The following is a 21,636-nucleotide window of genomic DNA, read 5'->3' on the forward strand; positions in this document are numbered from 1 at the left end:
TACGTACTTCATTTTCATTTAAGACTTGACATTTACGATTCCCCTGAAATATGGAAGTATTTTATTGTGAAAATTAATGGAAATCTTATTGAAAAATACAAAGTCCACTTTATTGTTTTTTAAATTATTTTCATTTACAATATGCATTTGGAAATGAATAATTCTATTTATATAAGTATAGATTGACTGAATAATCATTAAAAAATAAGTTTACAATAAATTTAAATTTGAATAGTCAGGGTTTAGTTTTGTAATAATTATCTTGAAATTAAATAAAAGTTATATACGTCAAGAAGTTAAGGATATACAAAATCAAGCTATCAATGTTCATCTAATAATACTCTCAATATGTTTACTATTTTGAAACTAGAAAAAATTGAAGTTTCTTGTGAAACAACCTCAAGCAACATAGAATTGACTTCTATGCATAAATATAATGTGAAAAATAAATGTCATGCCTAGATTTTTTCTAAGAAAAAACACAACATTTTTTTTAAAGATTAATTAAGTATGATAGATTTGTCTTAACATTGATTTGGTACCCATTTGAATCCTAAGGGTTACATCTTGAGAAGACAATGAACCCACATAGTAACACACTTAGATCAAGGTGTTTGACTACTCCTTCCACTGACCCCTACAAGCCTTAGCTCCAGAGTTTTACAATGAATTCATATTATAAATGTGATAGTATGCATGTTTTGTTTTTTTACTCTCTTAATGAACTTATAATTATATTAGTGGATAATGTAATTAACCCTAAAATCCATATTGTTCGTGTAGTGTTGTAAATTCTATTCACATACAATTTTGTCCTCACCTAGACCTCACCTTTGTGTTTTGTCTTTTGATGCCCAATGAATGTTTTGATTATGTTCACACCACCCCACAAACCTACATTCTCACCTTCTTTCCTATCTTTGCCCCAAAACTGATTATATCTTTGCACTTGTTTTGTAATTTTCTGCTATTGTTTTGTAATTTTTAGCTATTATTCTTCTCTATATATTTCGACACTTGTAATTTCTTAACAAAGAGTACATTGTGATATAATACAAACTACACTTTAAACCAAAAAAAACCTCCAAACTGTCACAACCCTCCTTTATCACTTTTGGATTTAAAATACAATTCTATTATATTTTTGGATAAGCTATTTAATGATTGAATAAATGTTATAAAAAGAATGAAAATAATAATACACACACACACACACACACAAACACACATGGAAAATAAACATTATTTTTATTTATCTATTTTCCACTTCCAATTATGGCGCATGTTGTAGGAAGAATAAGAAGCTTCTAGAGGATTCTCCACGACCTTGCATGTAACTCACCCACTAAGTCTAATCAATTTGCATGAAGTCCAAAATTGGGAAAGAATCTCCTTTTTAATTAAATTTTCTAGATAGTGGAATGGAGGGAATTTTCTTATAAAATTATATGCAAGTTTCAAAGAAGGGAGTTGATTATGTTTTGAAGAAAATTTCCCAAGTTTTAGAAGTAGATCCTCTTTGGTAGTCTCATTTTTCGTTGCAGGAATTTTAAGTTGTTGTTGAAGGATTTCTCTCAAGTTGCAAGGATCAAAAGGATAACCAATGGATTCAACATCAAGCTCGATAAACCAGGTTCTCTAAGCCTTGTTATTTCACATTCACTTATGAGGAATTCGTATTATTGAAATTTTTTTTTTATAGATCTTCCTTTATATGAAGAAATTCTTTTATTAGATTTTAAATCTTTTATTGGGGATAAATAATAATGATAATGCTTTCATATAGTGCATGCAAAAGATAGTTATTTATTTATTTTATTTCCCTTAAGAAAATATGCACATGATCTTGCTTTTTGTTTTTTTCCAAAGATTTTAGCAAAAAGAAAATCATATTTTTTTATTTGTTTAAAATCTCTCTTTTTGAGATTAAAATTCTTCCCTGTGTGATTTGAATCTTTATTTCTTCCCTCTAATTCAATTCTTTGGTTCTTCGAATGAAAATATGAATCTCATTCTTTAATCTCTCTGAGATTATTAGTTAAATAATTCTTTTCTGTGATTATTAGTTAAACAAATCCCTCTATGAATATTAGTTAAATAAAATCTCTCTGTGAAATGAGTTGAATAAAATCTCTCTGTGAAATGAGTTGAATAAAATCTCTCTGTGAAATGAGTTGAAATCTCTCTGTGAATATTGGTTGAAACTCTGTGAATATCAGTTGAATAAAATCCTCCTGTGAATACTGGAAACGAATACTAGAAATAAACAATTCCCCTGTGAAATTTGGAAATAAACTTCCTCCCTGTGAATGCTGGAATAAACTCTCTCTGTAAATGTTAACCTCCTGTTTACTGTAGAATCAATCTAGAACAATTGTTTGGTCATCTATTTTATCCATGTTCTTATTTTCATAAATAAATTCTCTTTTGTTTTTATATATCATTAAGTAATTGGGAATATGAAACCACACACACACACACAGATATATATATATATATATATATATATAAGTTTATTTCAAATGTTAAAATATATTAATGTTGCATTATAATTATATTAAGTTTATTCCAAATGTTAAAATATATTAATGTTGCATTATAATTATATTAATTTATTTCAAATGTTAAAATATATTAATGTTGCATGTAATTATGGCTCGGTCTTCAAAAAATATTCGAATGCATATCGGTAGCGTACAGGGGCAGCGGGTATTGTAACCGTCGGGGGCAGCAGTACCCCCCACTACCCCTGCGGTCATTGTCATGGCAGTGGCCGCAGGGGAGTGGAGGGGACCACGGTGTCCCCTCAACCCTGCAGGCCTGCGCATGCAGGACCGCAAGGGGTGATGGGACCTATGGTCCCCACTCCCCCCTATTTACTATATTAACAATAAAAAAAGGATTTCGCTTATTTTATTTTTGTAAATAGTTTTTTTATATATATGCTTTTTAATTTGCAATTAGAATTTTTTTTAGTAATTACTTTGGGGTTAAATTTCTAGTTAATTGCTAATAATTATTTTTGTTTAAATTTTAAGTTTAATTGTTAATAATTGCAATTTAGGAAATGTTAATTCTTTCCTTAGTATAAATTTTAAGTTGTTGAATTTAACTTAGAAAAGTTTATAAATATTTGGGATTATCATGTAGTGAATTCATGATTAAATTATCCTTAGTAAATTTTATATTCATAAATTATATTATATCAAATTCTTTTAATTAGAGTTATTCATTCCATTTAAGATCCATTGGGCACTTAGTTGGCCTTTAGCAATTAATTCACATTTATATGATTTGAATCGAATGCCTAAATTAATCACTATTTTTGGATTGCTTAATCATGCACGCAAGTTACACTATTCTTATATCATGCAAATTACTTATAGATTAACTACATTTATTTGACGTTATCATCTCCATGCAAGTACACATGTAATTATTAATATGCACGTTTTTCGTATGCAAGTTATATTTCAAGTTATGGTTTCTATTCTACGTAATTCATCAAGTAGTTATTTCAATCAATTAAAATTATGCACGTTCAATTAGTAATTGTTTTCAAGCATGATGTTTCCATAGCTTCTTAGTTAGAAAACTAAATAAAGGAAGATGGAAACCTAAACCTAGTAGCGTTCGGTATATATGGTGCCTCTGGGTCACGCTTATGGGTAATGCCATCATGTTGAACTACTGCACTTAATGCCTAATAAAGCTACATCAACAACATCTATGGCATCATCCCTATAAATCATCAGGGAGTGATAAGGGGCACTTGGAAGTTAAAATCCAAGGGGCGGGTAATCCCCCTTGGATCGATAATCTAATAAGATAATTTTTAAATGATTTTACATCCGTTGAGATAAACTATAGTAAACCCCCTTTAGGGTTGGTTAAGTAAAATGCTATTATGAAATTGATTTTAATCTTGAAGAGATATTGGGGATTGACAATTTGGTCAAGGGTGACGCTCATGATAGGCGTTAGGATGTAGTTGTTAGGCCACAAATAATAGGCCATCTTGAGCCTTTGTTTAAGTTCTACCACCATGGGTAGCAACCGTAGAGAAACTGTCTGGGACATTGACCCTAGAAAGGGTTGCGTACCCACTAATTAGTTTACATCAAACCATAGAGTAGAAAATAGAACTACATACTTTACGCCTTGATCCTGTGCCGAAGCGGGTATGTAGGCAATCTTGGGACGGAGTTGTCCCTCGTACACAGGCATTCGTGCTTGGGGTCTAGGCTTGGTAAAAGAAAGATTGAGTAAGAATCCTATTTTGAAAGATAAGATAATTAAATTGGAAAAAGTAATTCAATGCATACTCGGAAGGAATCCCATATGGATTTGCTTGACTTCTCAAGGCTTTAAGCCAAATTTCAAGGTGGAATTCAAGCTTGTATTATGTTATTTAATTACTCCTAAGGATGGAGACCTTGGTGCACTTCTGTTACAAGAGTGTAGTACTTAGTGAGTGGCTCAGGACTCGAATGGTCTCGATGAGTCTAAGTCTTTGGCCAGAGCACCTCCTATCCTGATTGGATAGATGCCTACCCCGTATGGTTAGATGCCTATCTCGTATTGGATAGATGAAATCTTATGTCCCGTATGGACAAATGCCTAACCTGTATGGTTAGATGCTCATCCCGAATGGATGAATGCCTAATCCAAATGGATGGATGCCCAGAGTATGCGATTGAATCAAACACAATGAATTAAACACAAAAGAAAAAAGAATGGTCAATTTTGTTGAGTTAATTATGGTGGGTTATTACACAAACATATGAAGAAATCATCTCTTGTCAATTTAACCAAAGATGCCAAATAATCCTTATTGCATATAAAATAGAATCCAAGAGTCCATCCAAAACACCACAAATAATGAAGAAGATCATCCACCATCTAGTGGTGAATCCACATTATCGCCACTAGCTCCCACTAAACTATGTAACCAATCTCTCCAAGCATTGTGATAACCATCTCTTAACTAAAGATCCTCCATGGCCCCTGACACGATCAAAGGAATCAACACCAAGAGATCTCAAAGGGAAGATTCAAACCATGATCTCCAAACCAAGAAGATATAATATACTCCACATCCTTTGTCAATAGAACCAACTTAGATGTCATACTCTCATCACCATATGAAGAAAAAATACAAGATCTTCACATGACACCAACAACTATTGTAAAAGACCATCAATTTTTTGACCAAATATTATCCATGGCTCACTATACACTATAACATCAACAACTTAGAACCAAAATCTTAAAACAATGAAGATAGAATGTGTAATGTAACTATATAAAGCTCCCACTAAAAGTGATATCGAGTTATGCATGGAATCATGACCAATATTATTACCAAAACTCTACTAAAAGTGAACAATGCTTCTCATGCACCATAATCTACTACTAAGTTTCAAATAAACAACTTATTAAATTATTATTAAGATATTATTATATTTTATATTTATATTAAACTCTTTACCAAAGAAAAAAAGTCTATTAGGACTACAACATTATTATTATAATATTATATTAAGGTAATTACGAAGTTATTGTTCACAATGGAGATAGACAAAATTGATTGATCAATTAAACTCAAAGTGAGCGGTAGTTGAGAGGAGAGGAGAAAATAAATAAAATATTTATGTGTTTTTCATGCATTTAAGGGTCACAAACACACCAAATTTAATGCTTCTATTTTTTATTGACAAACATTTTTGCATCCATTATGTGAGTGTAATACACCTTTAGCCTAGAAAATAAGTAATCTATTAAAAGTTCTTTAATTGATAAAAAAAATTGGCGATTGATATTAGTATTTTTGTTGATTATGTTATCTATTGAGATTCAAATCACTAAAGATATGATATGAAGATCATTTTTTAGATGACTTTGATAAAATGAATACTTTTTTAGCTATCAACAAAAAAAATATCAACATAAATTCTTATATGAAAGAGAAAAAGATTTTTTTTTAAAACACATGATTTGTGACCATACACAACTTGTCCATTTTAATTTGACTAGTAAGTTGAGTGCCAAAAATTCTAAAGTAGATCAAAGAATCCTCACCTCACGGATATATTTCCTTAAGTCTTCAATCTTTCCATGAGGATATGAAGATTGATCTATAGACAACTTTGACAAAATGAATACTTCTAAATCTTTAACCATCAAGAGAAAAAAATCAATATATAAAAACAAAATTTTGGACCCTATACAACTTGTCCATTTTTGTATGACCAATAAAATTTAGTACCAAAAATTCTAAAGTGGAGACATCGAAGAACCCTCACCTCACAAGTGCATGTCCTTGACTCTTTAATCTTTCCATGAGGATGTATAAATGATGATGTGGAGATCATAGATGGCTTTGAAAAAATGAACACTTCTAAATCTTTAACCATCAACACAAAAATATCAATATATAAACACAAAATTTTTACCCTACACAACTTGTCCATTTTTGTTTGACAATAACTTTGAAAAAATGAACACATCTAAATCTTTAGCCATCAGCACAAAAATATCAATATATAAACGAAAATTTATGCCCTACATAACTTGTCCATTTTTATTTGACGACGACTTTGAAAAAATGAACACTTTTGAATCTTTAACCATTAGCACAAAAATATCAATAGATAATTACAAAATTTGTACCCTACACAACTTATCTATATTTGTTTGATGATGACTAGAAAAAATGAATACTAATAAATAGTAATGTAAAGATCATACTTTATACAACTTTAACAAAATCAACACTTCTAAATCATTAACCATCAACACAAAAATAACACAAAATCCGTGACCCTACAAAAACATGTTCATTTATCATTAACCCGTTAATTTTAGTAGAAAAATTCTAAAATAGAAACATCAAAGAACTCTCGTCTGTAATACGGTGAGTTGATATGTGACCCCCATGTCTCACTTATTTATATGTGAAACCATATATACTAAACAAATTCCAACTAACAAGAAATTAAGATGATGGCTATTTATTTTCACCGCCTTTCATTTGCCAAGAGGATATTAAGTAATAAATTTAATGATTTGGGAAACATTTATGTAGAAGAATATGGAGAGAAAATTTACATTTAGTTTTTTAAATAAAAGTGGGTATATTTTTGGTTTTCTTAATTGAAGACAGATATATATGTGCACACAATCAAATTTATTTTATATTTTTTATATTTATAGTATTAATTATTATCTTATTTGTTTATTTGAATTGGGTTGGATGTATTGGAGTAAGGTCATATTAATTTTATAATAATTTTGTTTGGCAAGTAGATATTTTGTGATAGTTATCTACTTAAAATTGTTCTCTTAAATGTTTGATAAATCTCATTCTAAAATTTATATTATATATTACATATGGTTAATTATAATTTTATAAAATATGTAATTATTTATACAAAATTTCTTCCATGTAATGTAGTCTTTTAAAAATCTTGAATGCATTTTACAATAATTTTTTTAAATATGGTTGTATGCTATCAAGTTTAGGTGTTAGGTGGGTTGGAAGTGATTATATCAAATTCAAATTGTTTTAACAATTTGTTTATGTTTTTCATTAGTAAAGCAATGTTAATTAGGGCGCTAACCCTTAACATAGTCAAAGACTATCAATAACACATTAAAAGCACCAAAACATCACAAAAACAAAACTTGCTGTGAGAGTTCAACACAAATAAAAGATAGCATTAGGGGCATATCCCGTAAGTCCATAGAACCAAAACCAACAACAAACCAAAGACAAAAAAACCAAGACCTAAGGGGCCGGTTTATAGAGCCTAGCCATTTGAATGACATTGCCCCAATCCTCATAAAGGAACCTGTAGAGTTTCTTGTAGCCCTGTTTGTCCGCATCTTCTTCAACGGTCCTATCCCAAGGAGATAAAGTGTCATTGTTGAGCTGTGCATTCAGCATAAATGTAGAATTTGTTGATGCTAGTGAGTTGTTTGTCCCTAGTGTCCCACCTACATTTCATTTCCTTGATTTTCTCTTAAGCTTCTGAATTTCCTTATCCGCCCTGAAATTATCTAGGTGGTTCCTCAACTCACAGACTTCATATTTGAGGGCTTGAAACTCATCCTCCCTAAGGTGGTCAATGGGCCTCACTTTCTCTTCCTTCCGCATTTCTTGTTCCTCTTCTGTAGAAGAGAAACCCTTGTCTTTTTTCTTCTTCTTCTTTTTCTTGTCACTCTTCCTATCCTTGTCCATTCTTTCCACAACCCCTTCATCACCATCGACCCCAACATCAAGCTCAGAACCATCCTAATTACAAGGTCCACTTTCTACATAAAGTTCTCTAGGGCCACATCTTCAAAATTCTCAGCAGGTTTCAAATTTGTTGTGTTCAAATCTTGAGGGACCAATGGGGGTCTGGTGTAATCCTTGATGGAAATGTCCAAATCCTTAGTGCTAGTTTCTTCTCCCATAGGTACATTTAAAATACCACCACCCTCACCCTCTTCAAGATCATCTTCAGTTTCAACAACTTTCGGGATCTTATCTTTTCTCTCATTAGCACACTTGGAGGAAAGCCTTCAGGATCTTCTCCTACCCTCAGTTTCGACAACATGATCTTCTTCAGCCAAATCCTTCGAGATAGAATTTTCAATTATAATTCGCTTATATTTTCTAGCAGATTTACCCTTGCCCTTAGGGCAAGAGGGTTTCCACTCTTTCATAGCAAAGGGGGAGGGAAAGGTGGGAGGACTCAACTCTATGATATTTATAGAGGAACATGGAATAGGAGAGGAAACAAAAGCTTCATTAGATAGTTGAAAGAATATGGGAGGGGACACTTTGCTCACAAACATCACAGAAGGATGAGAGGCATGAAAGGGGGTTGAATTACCATAATGTTGCGGGGGATATAAGGCCAAATGGTATCGATAGAGCCTATAAATAAAACTCTAGTGGAGGGGGATAGGGTGCTTGCCCTCATTTTTCAGATCTAAATCCTCTTTGATTGAACTTTCCATAGGATGCAACCAATAGAAAGGAAGATATAAAAGATCATGGTTTCTAAAGTGATTTAACAAGGGCAAATGATAATAATAGTAAACCTTGTGGTGGCCCTCAAGAGTAAAATACTTCATGATCATTAAATATACCATGTTCCATGAGTGTTTGAGCTCTTCTTTGGTAAAATTACCTTCTATCTTCTTCCCTCCAGAGAAAGGCCAATCACCTTGGCAATATCTTCCTCAAAAACTTTCAAGGAAATCCCCCTAATAGCAACTTTGTGATTATTCCAAGAAACAACAAATTGAATGGAGAGTTCTTCATCATGCCCTCACATGTTTTCCATGAACTCCACCACCCTGCCTTCGACATAGTAGTTCCAAACCATCAAGCTCTTCTTGAAATCATCGAGTTTATCTGGCTCAAAGCGTACCCTATCACCTACTATAGCAGAATCACAAACGTTAACAACCATCGATTTTTCCCAAGACCTTGAAATAAACTCTAACAAAAAAGGATACCAAAAAATATTTCTTTTTCAAAATGGGATTAATCTTCACATAAATGTTAAGAATTTGGAAATCATGCAAGCCAATGACGAAACAATTGTCGGAATTATCCTCTGAACAAGGAGATCCATGCAAAAGGTAAATATAGCCTTTCAAAGTGACATTGGAGATTAAAGGAACCACCTTGTAATTGGGGCTTAAGGAGTAAACATTAAAGAGACATCCACATGTCCATCCAAACTCAATTCATTCCTTGAGTACACATTTCTCTAGAGGTTTCACATGTGTTGTAGCTCGAGTAACTTGCTTTATTTAAAGAAACACATAGAAACAATACCAAGTGATGATGGTGAGGTGGTCATCACATTTAGTAGCCCAATTGACAGTCCACATAATATGACCATTGTTGCCATTCAACACTGAGCGTAAATTTTTCAAGTTTAAAAACTCCCTCTTTCGATGATACTTGTGAGCTCAATGATGAGGGTAAGTAAAATCAAGGAGGTGGATATCCATGGGGAATTAGAGTGTTTTACTCTCCTTGAAGGAGTAATCTCACATTGATAGGCAAGGAATTCAAATTCCTTCAACATCTCAAACCCTAGCTAAGGAAGCCAAGCACTGCCAAAGCATCAACAACCTTGTTACCTTCCCTATAGACATGACCTAAGAAGAAGGAATCAAAACCTAAGATGAGCCTGATAATATCTTTGATATTTCCATTGATAAACCAATTGATTCTATTCAACCCTTTAACAAGAGCAATGATGAGTTTGGAATCCCCAACATGAATGCCAAAAGAGAGGGTGATTTGAAGACCCCAGGGCAGGGCCATGTCTTTAACTATTTGTTGATTTTAATATTAATTAATTTATTATTTATTAAAAATTATATCATATTGAACTTTAGAGACTTTAGTATTGATTATACACTATGAAAAATAATTTTTTAAATTTTTATTAATGAGTGTATTTATATGAATCCTCATGCTTGAATGGATTGAATTATAGTAAATTATTAAAATTCATACTAAATCCACAATAAATAAATTGATTAAAAATAAAAATATATCAATTTAGTTTACATAATACAAGTTGTAGAGATGCTCAAAGGATAATAGATTGTACCCAACAACTATTTTTTGAACATTACAATAAATGTAAAAAGGTTCTTTCTAGAATTAAATCCCTAGTATGTAAGAATTAAACATTCTCCTTAGTTGTGCACTAAATTTATGAAGGTGATTGTAAGTTAGTCCTTAAGTTTTGGACTACTAAGTTTTATCGGGATGTGAATGGAATGTTGGATTGGTAGTGGAATGATTTTTTACTGTGTTGTAGTATTGGTTTTTGAGAGCATAATTATATTGTTTCCTTGGAGTGGTGTCTTGTACCATGTGGCTACTTAGTAATATTTACTAGAAAAAAATTAATTTTTTTATCAATATCTAATTCTTGTTGGGCAATTTTGTAAACCAAATAACATGGGATTGCCTATAGATGTTGTCAAGCAAATAATGTCAAAATTTTCATTTTGTTAACTAAGTTGTTAGAAGTAATTGAGAGATTGTGGAGGTGAGAAATTGTATTTAAAAGGAATGTATGCATGAAAATCAAGGTTGGTGAAGATGGGAATGAAAGAAAAGTGAAATTTGACATGAAATGGGACTGCATTTTCCAGTTTTTATTGTTTTTCAGTTTGAGTTTTTTTATGACACGACCACATAAGGTATAGTACATGCTTGAAACCAATGTGAAAAGATGAAGACATGAGTCTAGTTTAATATGCTTTTAGTTTGCGAAAATTTTATTGAGATTTGAATGAGTTAGATCAATTCTTGTGCAAACAACCTTGGATCAGACCTAGGGTTACTAGTTTTGGGAAAAACTTCATAACCTACTTTTCCACCATTGGATATTGATGAAAATTGGAGGAAAAGTATGTCTTAGTGTTATATTCAATCTCACTGAAGGTATTTTTTTAGTTCTTTGATTTTTGAAAGTTATTGATGATTGTCATTTTCAAATTACAGTATGGCAATTTGAAAATCTAGTTCAATGATGGTTTTCTATTATAATGTTTTATTTTTGTTATGATCATTAGAAGCATTGAATGTAAAGGCTCTAAATACATTGAATAATTTTTGATAATTTCTATGTTTGCAAAAACTTTTATGCTAGATCATGCCTTGATTGTAGTGTCATACTCAAATATGCCAAAGAATGCTCAAGTAGTCCTAGGGGTGGAAGTATAGGATTGAAGGTCTAACACACAATTGGTGTGTGGTTAGGAATCTTTGGTGAACATTTTTGTTGAACCCTTTTCTAAGTCCTTCTTTTGCATCATTTTTTGGTATCAGAGTCTAAAAGGTCTATGAAAAGAAGTTTGAGAGCCCAAAAGATCTGGGCATGAGAAATTAATTATGGTGATTGGCATTTGGTTCAGTATGTGTGTTGTAGATTGATAGGTAGAGAAGACCTTGGATACCAAAATACTAGGCAAGAAGAATAGTAAGAAAGCCCTAGGTGAGGTATCAAGAATAATAGAAAGGAGTTAGAGATGTGACATCAAGATAAGAAGGAAATTTTCAAGGAAAAAGACAATATGAAATAAAATATGAAAAAGAATGATTTAGAGCTGGCTAGAGATTTCCTAGAGTTATGTAGAGGTTTTGAAAAAAGTAAGTTCTTGTTGAAGAAATGGTTGGAAGAAATAAGACAAAAGAGTGGCTAGAATATGAAAAAGAGAGTGAAGTGGCCTCTAGAGTTAATGGCCAAGAGATAGAGAAGGCGAAGGATGGTTGCCTTGAGAAAAGAAGAAAATAACATTGGGAAAACACATAGGGGTATGAAAAACAAAGAGTTGCCAAATGAGCCACAGGAAAAGGAAGTGAAGCAGCAGAGAAAACAACATGTACATGACAAAAATTAGAAAGAAGGGAAAGAGGAAGAAGTCTAAACACAACTTGAAGAAGAGACCAATGAAGGAAGATAGTAGAATGCCTATTGCTGATCCTAAAGAAAGTGTTGAAAAAATAAAGAATGATGTTGTAATAAAAACATGTCTTCTTGAAAACATAAAGATTTTGGAGAATAATGAGGAAAAAAGAGTGTATGACAAACCACATGAGGTGCATGAAGAAGTGAAGTATGCAGATAAAGAATATGATTTTTTAAATATGTGTGTTCTCTGTGCAAGTAAAGAAGAAAAAGTGGATGAAGGAGAAGATAAATCTCCAATTGCAATCAAAACCAAAGCTCGAGTGCAGAGACAAGAAGAAAACCATGGATATATAATGCCAAGTTGGCCTTGGAACAAGAAGCTTGTTGTTGGACTAGAAAGTACAAGTGCACTAGTTGAAACAAATATAGTTGATATCTAGAAAAAATAACACAATGCTTGCATGCAAAGGAACTGGAAGACAAGAAAGAAGATTCATATTTGAGATGGAACTCAAATTTCTTTTCCATTGGGAGTATGATACAGAAGCATCACTTCATGATGTTTCATATTTCATGTGGATGTTAGGTTTTTGAGTTGTTTTGTTTGTTTTGAGAAAATAAGGTCATCAAAGACCATTTTAGAATGTTTAGGTGGTGATTTGTCAAATTTGCAAAAATACCATAAAGTTGCAAAAAATGTTGTCAAGCAAAATAATGTTAAAGTTGTCATTTTGTTAACTAAGTTGTTAGAGGGTTGTTGGGAAGTTTCCGAGGTTGGAAATTGTATTTAAAAGGAATCTAGGAATGAAAATCAAGGTTGGTAAAGAGGGATATGAAAGAGAAGTGAGATTTGACATGAAATGGGACTGCATTAAATTCTAGTTTTTATTGTTTTTCAGTCTATGTTTTTTATGGTATGATAATGTATAGTATAGTAAGGACCTAAACCAATAGGAAAAGATAAAGACATGCTCATCTAGATTAATATTCCTTTGGTTTGAGCAAATTTTATTGAGGTTTGAATGAGTTAGAGTAATTCTTGTGCAAACAACCCTGGATTAGACCTAAGATTACCTATTTTGGGAAATCCTTCATAACTTACTAAATTCCACTATTGGATCTTGATTAAAATTGGAGGAAAAGTCTATCTTAGTTGTATCTTCAATATCACCAAAGTGATTTTCTTAATTCTTTGATTTTTGAAAGTTATTGATGATTGCTATTTTCATAATACAGTATGGCAATTTGAAAATCTAGTTCAATGAGGGTTTGATGTTATAATGTTTTGTTTTTGTTCTGATCATTGAAAGCATTGAATTTAAAGGCTCCAAATACATTGAATAAGTCTTGACAATGTCTATGTTTGGAAAGACTTTGTGTCAGATCATGCCCTAATTGTAGTGTCATACTCAAATATGCCAAAGAATGCTCAAGTAGCCCCAAGGGTGGAAATATAGGGTTGAAAGTCTAATGCACAATTGGTGTGTGGTTAGGAACCTTTGGTGAATCTTTTTGTTTAATCCTTGTTTTAATTCCTCCTTCTTCATCATTTTTTGGTATCAGAGCCCAAAAGATCTAGGATAAGATTTTCATAAATATCAATTTGTGACTTATTATTTTTAAATTATATTTTTTAATTTAGAATTATTTAAAAAAAAAATTGTTTAATTTAAATTGTTTATATTATTTTTTATTTTTATTTGGAAAGATAAAATTATTTTATTTTATTTTTGTTTGAAAATTTGATTTTTTTAATAATTAAATTCATTTTCATTTGTTTAATTAGCCATATTTAGATAATATTATCAATCATTTCATGCTAGTAAGTGTAATGCTACTCAAACCAACTTTTGAATATATATCTAACTTCCAAAGGCATCTCTTGTTTTCTTATCAAAATTAACACCATGGATCTTTGTAAAAATTATTATTAGTCTCATCAAAATTTTAAAATGTATAAACATAAAAATAAGTGATCTATTAAAAGTTGTTTAATTGATAGAAAAAAATTGGTGAGTGATACCATTTTTGTTTATTATGTTATCTATTAAGATTTTTAATCATGAAGTATATAATCTAAAGATCATGTATTAGATGACTTTGATAAAATGAATAGTTCTAAATTTTTATCTATCAACAAGAAAATATCAACATAAATTCCTATATCAAATAGTAAAAAGGATTTAAAAAAACACATGATTTGTGACCCTACATAACTTGTCCATTTTCATTTGACTAGTAAGTTGAGTGCCAAATATTCTAAAGTGGAAACATCAAAGAACCCTCACCTCAAGGGTACATTTCCTTAAGTCTTGAATCTTTCCATGAGGATGTGTAAATGATAATGTGAAGATTGATCTTTAGACAAATTTAACAAAATTAATACTTCTGAATCTTTAACCATCAACAGAAAAATATCAATACATAAATACAAAACTTATGACCCTACACAACCTATCTATTTTTTGTTTATCCGTATAATTTAGTACTAAAAAATCCAAAGTAGAGACATCAAAAAACCCTCACCTCACAAGTGTATTTTCTTAAGTCTTTAATCTTTGCATGAGGCCATGTAAATGATAATGTGAAGACCATAGATGACTAATAAAAGTTGTACTAAAGCTATAATAAATTAATTAATTAAAATACAATATACCAATTTATATTCAATAATACAAGTTGTAAAGATGTTGAAGGATAAAAGATTGTACCTAACAATTATTATTTGAACATGTAAAAAGGTTCTTGCCAAAAAAAATTTAAAAAATTCCATAGCATGTAAATATCTAGACATGTGTCATTTACATTTGAGCTAAAGTTTACAAGAGACATATTTTTTCAAAGGAAATGTTTAATTTATTGAAAAAATAAAAGTGAAGAATGATAAAGTGAAATAATTTGTACTAATATATTTTTATTGTCATAATGAGTTTTTGAAAATAAACAATCATGCCTACTGATCCAATATGCATTGTGAAGTGTGTGAAGGAATTATATTTTAACTATCGATTTAGATTTTTTAAATAATGCTAGCTTCCTACAAGGGTCAAATTAAGGAAAATTGTATAGAGGAATTTAGAGTGTGTGTTCAAGGCTATCACAAATTGAATTAAGAGTTTGAATTTAAATTTTGAAATCATCCCTTCTTCATAATGTTGAAAGCTCATTTAGTGCACATTTGTATAATGATTCTAAAGACATCCATTTTAATATTTGAAAATAATATCTTAAAACATATATACTCTTATTTTCTTTCTCATATTTCCATTATCTTGGGGCCTATCTAAAATACTGAAGACAACGCCAACTAATTGGGGTGAAAAATTAGGAGGTCTTTTTTAAATAGATCAAAATAATGATTTTCTTTTAAAAGTTCTACATAAAAAGTTTTCCACTTTCAATTATATAATTTATTAAATTTTTTATTATATCAAAAGTGTATTATGCTCATGCATATGGATACAAAAACGTCTGTATTTGATGTGTTTGTGACACTTAAATGTATATAAAAATAATAATAAATCATTATTAGTTTATAATTTTATATTATTTTATCTTCACTTCCACCTCTCAACTCCACTCACTCTAAGTTTAACTAATCAATCAATTTTGTCTACTCCATCATGCAATCAGTTAACTTAATTATGTCAACCTATTCATCTCAACGAATCTTCTCATTAGATCTCCACTCTTGATTGATATGATATAATTTATAAAATAGTAGTATTATAATAGATTAGGAATAATGTTATTAATTATGATGGATTGAAAGTGTCTCTACATAAAATCTATTTTTTTCTCAACCATAAGAATAATAAAGAATATGAAATAAAAATATAATGATATGATAATATGATGATGATGATGATGATGATGATGTAGTCTTAATAGACTTTTTGGTTTGATCAATAGTTTAATAGAAATAAAATAATATTTTTTCAAGTGGACTAATGAACAATATGATATCTTTGATGTACTTTATTTATATTTCTCTAAAAAAAAATGCTAGTTTTTTAAAATACTTTTCATAATAAACATTATAATATAGACTTTTTGGTTTGATCAATAGTTTAATAGAAATAAAATAATATAATATTTTTTCAAGTGGACTAATGAACAATATGATATCTTTGATGTACTTTATTTATATTTCTCTAAAAAAAATGCTAGTTTTTTAAAATACTTTTCATAATAAACATTATAATATAGACTTTTTGGTTTGATCAATAGTTTAATAGAAATAAAATAATATAATATTTTTTCAAGTGGACTAATGAACAATATGATATCTTTGATGCACTTTATTTATATTTCTCTAAAAAAAATGCTAGTTTTTTAAAATACTTTTCACAATAAAAATTATAATTTAAAAAAAAAATCTTGAATATATAATAGATTAATCCAAATTAATTTGTTAAAAATAGATAACCCATTCTCTTATAAAAAATGTCTAGAATTCATTAGAATGATTTCGTCTTATTAGTTCCTACCAAAGACAGGTTACTAATGCATTCATTGATTATTTTTTCCAATTACTTTACCCAATGAATATAAAGAATTAAAAAATTTCAACAATATTTTTATATTTAAATTTAAGTTTTATTTCATAAAATTACAAAATAACCGTTTTTCTCTATTTTTATTAGTTTGTATAAGTGAAAAATTCAATATTCTGAAAAACAATACACATAGATGAAGTACATTATTTATTAATATTAATTTCATATCACATTAATCCTGTGCTTATTCTTCCCTTGTGTTGAGGATGTTGCATGTGGCAACCATCCATACACATAATTTTTTAATTTTGGACGTTGACTTCAATATAAACGGTCGAAACGTATTCATTTATTAATGGAACATAAAAAAATATTTTTATGTTATTTATCCATGCAATACAATTATAACTAAATATTGGTAAATATAAAAATATTTTTAAATTTAATTATATATTTTTTAATATTAATAATTGAGTCATATTTTATAATTATTAATAAAATAGAAAACAAAAAATTGAAGAATATAAATATATATTTATTTTTTATAAATTTTGAAATTTAAAAGACTTTTTACATTTTTAATAGGTTTTATTTATAACTTTTAACATAAGAATTAAAATTTAACATTAAGATTCTTAATAAAATGTAATTTTATTTTTGTTACTTTATTTGAAATTCAACTTCCAATTTTTTATTTTTTTTTATTTTTTAAAGAATTGAATTTATCTTATAATTATTGAGTATATCTCCAAGTTCTATACAAATTTTCACAAAGTATTCTTATTTTAATTTAAAGTAAAATCAATAAATTAATAATCTAACATCAAATAACTAATCCCACCTAAACCTAACTTTAAATACTTATCTTAATACTATTGATAACTATGTGTTCTATATGTTTTTGGAATAAACCAACTTAGACCTACAAAGTCGCCATATAAGTTGAGCGTCTTGTTGCGCAATAGCCATCAGTCATACGTGACTAGATGTAAAAGTTTGACCCGACTTGATAAACCTTTTTCACTCTCCTACGGCACCCAAGATCGTTCCAGGATATCCTCAGCCTTGAGACAGTTCGAGAAAAAAGTAGAAAATATCTTTACTGTTCACTATTTGAATTACTTTACTGTTTATTATTTATACCCCATCCAGGGAAGAATTGCAGATTGCACATAGGAATGCAATGGATCTACTTCCGTTTAAGATATCTGTGGGTTCTGGATATTTGTTGATATGGGTAATAATTCTGCATTCTCATTTCCCATTTTCAACAGGGTGTTTACAACATGAAAGAAGTTACTTGTTGGATTTCAAGGCTGGTTTAAATCTTTCCTCAGGTCGGCTATCCTCTTGGCGGGGATTGAACTGTTGCGAGTGGGAGGGTGTTGCCTGTGATTACCATACATCCCATGTCGTCCGCCTTGATTTAAGTAATGACCCTTGGGGAAGTGATTGGTACAAACAGCAGTTGAGTGGGGAGCTTCGTCCATCGCTGTTTAATCTGCAACATCTACAGCACTTGGATCTGAGTGGGAATAGCTTTAGTGGTCTTTCTATCCCTCCACAGCTGTCACAATTGGAGAGACTGACATTTCTTAGGTTGTCAGATGCTGGGTTTTTGGGTCAAGTTCCTCTGGAGTTGGGAAATATGTCAAGCTTGCGTCATTTGGATATTTCAAATAATTACGATTATCATAAGATTTCAGATAGTATGTGGCAAGTTCAGGAGTTGAAGAGTGGTAAGTTTGATGTATGGGTGAGAAATCTAAGAAGCTTGGAATTCTTGGATATGAAACATGTGAACCTGAGCAGTGGGTTGAGGCCCTTAGCGGTCTTGCCAATCTTACCTATGTTGACCTTTCTGACTGTGGGCTCTCAGGTAATATTCCAGATCTCTCAAACCTTACCCATTTATCACATCTGCATATAGGTGAGAATTCATTCCCGGTTCAACTACCCTCTTGGTTTGAGAATGTGTCTTCATTGGTTTCGCTTGATCTCAGAGATTGTGACTTACAAGGTTCCATCCCTTCCAATTTCATGGCCCGTTCAAGACTGAGCATTCTTGTGCTTGACTATAATTATGACTTAACAGGAAACCTTTCTTTCATGCTAAGCCATTCTTCCTCACTGGTCATGCTATATCTTAGTGAATGCAATTTAACGGGAGTGTTCCCCACTTCTATTGCAAATTTCTCAAAACTTATGACTATGGATCTGGCGTCCAACAATTTCGAGGGCAGTATACCATCCTCTTTTTGCAGCTTAACCTCCCTTAGACATCTGCACCTTAATCACAACCAGTTAAGTGGTCAGATTCCTCCGTCTCTTTGTGAGCTTCCAGAATTAAGTAACCTTGTACTAGGCCACAACCAGTTCTCAGGAACAATTCCAGATTGCCTTTCAAAGTTGTCCAGTTTAGAGATGTTGTCACTTCATTCCAGCGGATTAAGAGGGAACATTTCACTTCAACTATTTGAAAATCTAACGCGCCTTTCACAATTGGACCTTTCGGAAAATCAGTTTTTCATTGACATTTCTACAAGCTGGGTTCCTCAGTTTGCCCACCTGGAGATTCTTGAATTGCGGTCTTGCAGTATAGAAGGCAACTTCCCTGCATTTTTGTCCCAGCAGTATCAATTGTCCTTGCTAGATCTTTCAGATAACAACATTGTGGGAAATCTTCCTTCGTGGCTGTGGGATCTTCCGTACCTTGACATGCTCAATCTCTCAAACAACAATCTAGAAGGTTCTCTACCTTTCAAGATATCTCTTACTTTTCATACAATCGACTTGCATGGGAATAGATTATATGGCTCTCTTCCTGCTCTTGATTTTGTTTCATATGGATTAGATCTGTCAAATAATGGGTTTAATGGCTCTATTCCTACAACAATTGGGATAATTTACACTCTATCATTGTCAGGGAATAATTTGACTGGAGAAATTCCAAGTTCTATATGTAACAATTCAGATTATTACTATTATAGAGTTTTGGACCTGTCAAAGAACAAGTTGACAGGTATGATTCCTTCAAATATTGGGCGGTGTTCTGAAATGAAAATTTTAAAATTGGCTCAAAATGTTTTGCAAGGGGAGATTCCGAAGGAGTTAGGAAATCTGCAGAGTCTTCGCACATTAAATCTCAATGGTAACAGGTTGCAAGGTATTATTCCACCATCTATTGCGAATTGCACAGATCTCCAAATATTTGATCTAGGAAATAACAATTTTGAAGGTAGCATTCCTGTTTGGATTGAAAAGTTGACAGATTTGAGAATTCTTAGCTTGGCTTCTAATAAATTTGATGGTAGAATTCCGCCCCAGCTGTTCAGGTTGCAATATCTTCAAATTCTAGATTTACCTGATAATCAATTATCAGGAAATATTCCTTCAGATGTGAGCAAGTTATCTGCTTTGGTCAATAATTCACAAAGTTTCTATTTACAATATTCTTCATATGAGTACAGTGGTTCATCTTTGGACACAGATTATGGAATTAATTTTGCTGATGAAGTAACAGTTTGGATAAAAGGAAGGATAACTCCATATTCTAAAATAATTGGACAAGACAAGTTCATGGATTTGTCACATAATAACTTGTCAGGTAATATTCCTTTAGAATTGGGACTTTTGAGAGGATTAATTTCTCTCAACATATCAAAAAATAATCTAAGTGGAGTAATTCCAGAATCCTTGGGAGCCTTGACTGACTTGGAGTCTTTGGATCTTTCAGAAAATAATTTTTCAAGAGAGATTCCTATTCAACTTTTAAATCTCACATTCCTTGCCGTGTTGAATCTTTCTAACAACATGTTGTCAGGGTTAATACCACAAGGAAAGCAGTTTTCAACCTTCGGGGTTTCTTCTTTTCTAGGAAATCCTAATCTTCATGGACCTCCCCTTGAAAACAAGACTCAGAGTCTTGGTTTTGGTAGACAATATGATTACAAAGAATTGAATAATACAACCACTGAAAGTGCAGATACAAATGTAATGGATCGATGGTGGGCAGTGGGAGTGGGGTTAAGTTACGGATTGGGGTTTGCTACTGTGATTACAGTGTTGTGCTTCCACATGAAATGGAGATACATATGCTTTTTCTACATGGATAATTTTATCTATGATCTTTTTGAATAGTGCATCCTTGAAGCTGCTTCACAAAAGATGCTCCAGGCTTTTGCTTGGAATATTCCACATTTGGGTTGTCACTCATATTTATGTTGCCTTATTTGCATTGTTCCATGTTCTTAAAAAAAAAAATTAGTACTACAAAAATGTGCTCTAAAAGTGTATTTTATTCTTATTTTAAGCTTCCATGATAATGATTAGAAATATAAAACACATTACAATGTTTTCAAAGTTGTCCTTTTATTTTAAAATTAAATATAGCAATTGTGAAGACAAATTCATCTATTTAAATATCTATATGATATTATTTTACAAAATAATTTTTTTGTTTCTAGATGTTTCACCCATACAACACCTAATTTTTTCTCACACATATAATAGTCAATGCCAAATACATATAAAATTTATTAGGTTGTTCTTTTTCTACTCTTTTTTGGCTTGTAAAGAAAACAACTACTTTCTTTGTTCTAATAAGATCAATGATACACACATAGCCATATTCTATTTTTAAAAAGGTTGAGATTGAAAATTATAGAATAACAGAATTGCCTAGCTATTTCAAA

At 31.0% G+C, this 21,636-nt stretch overlaps 1 protein-coding gene across 1 annotated transcript in view; it reads left to right on the forward strand.

Moving 5' to 3' along the window:
- The window catches only part of LOC131049301 (receptor like protein 23-like), a 69,290-nt gene extending 48,208 nt beyond the window's left edge, over positions 1 to 21,082 (forward strand). Inside the window, exons 2-3 of the mRNA XM_059210548.1 lie at positions 18,095 to 18,681; positions 18,822 to 21,082. Coding sequence (XP_059066531.1) covers positions 18,095 to 18,681; positions 18,822 to 21,082 — 2,848 coding nt within the window. The remainder of the gene's footprint in view (positions 1 to 18,094; positions 18,682 to 18,821) is intronic.
- The last annotated feature ends 554 nt before the right edge of the window (positions 21,083 to 21,636 follow it).

Source organism: Cryptomeria japonica, chromosome 8, assembly GCF_030272615.1.
Source record: "Cryptomeria japonica chromosome 8, Sugi_1.0, whole genome shotgun sequence".
Taxonomy (NCBI): Eukaryota; Viridiplantae; Streptophyta; class Pinopsida; order Cupressales; family Cupressaceae; genus Cryptomeria; species Cryptomeria japonica.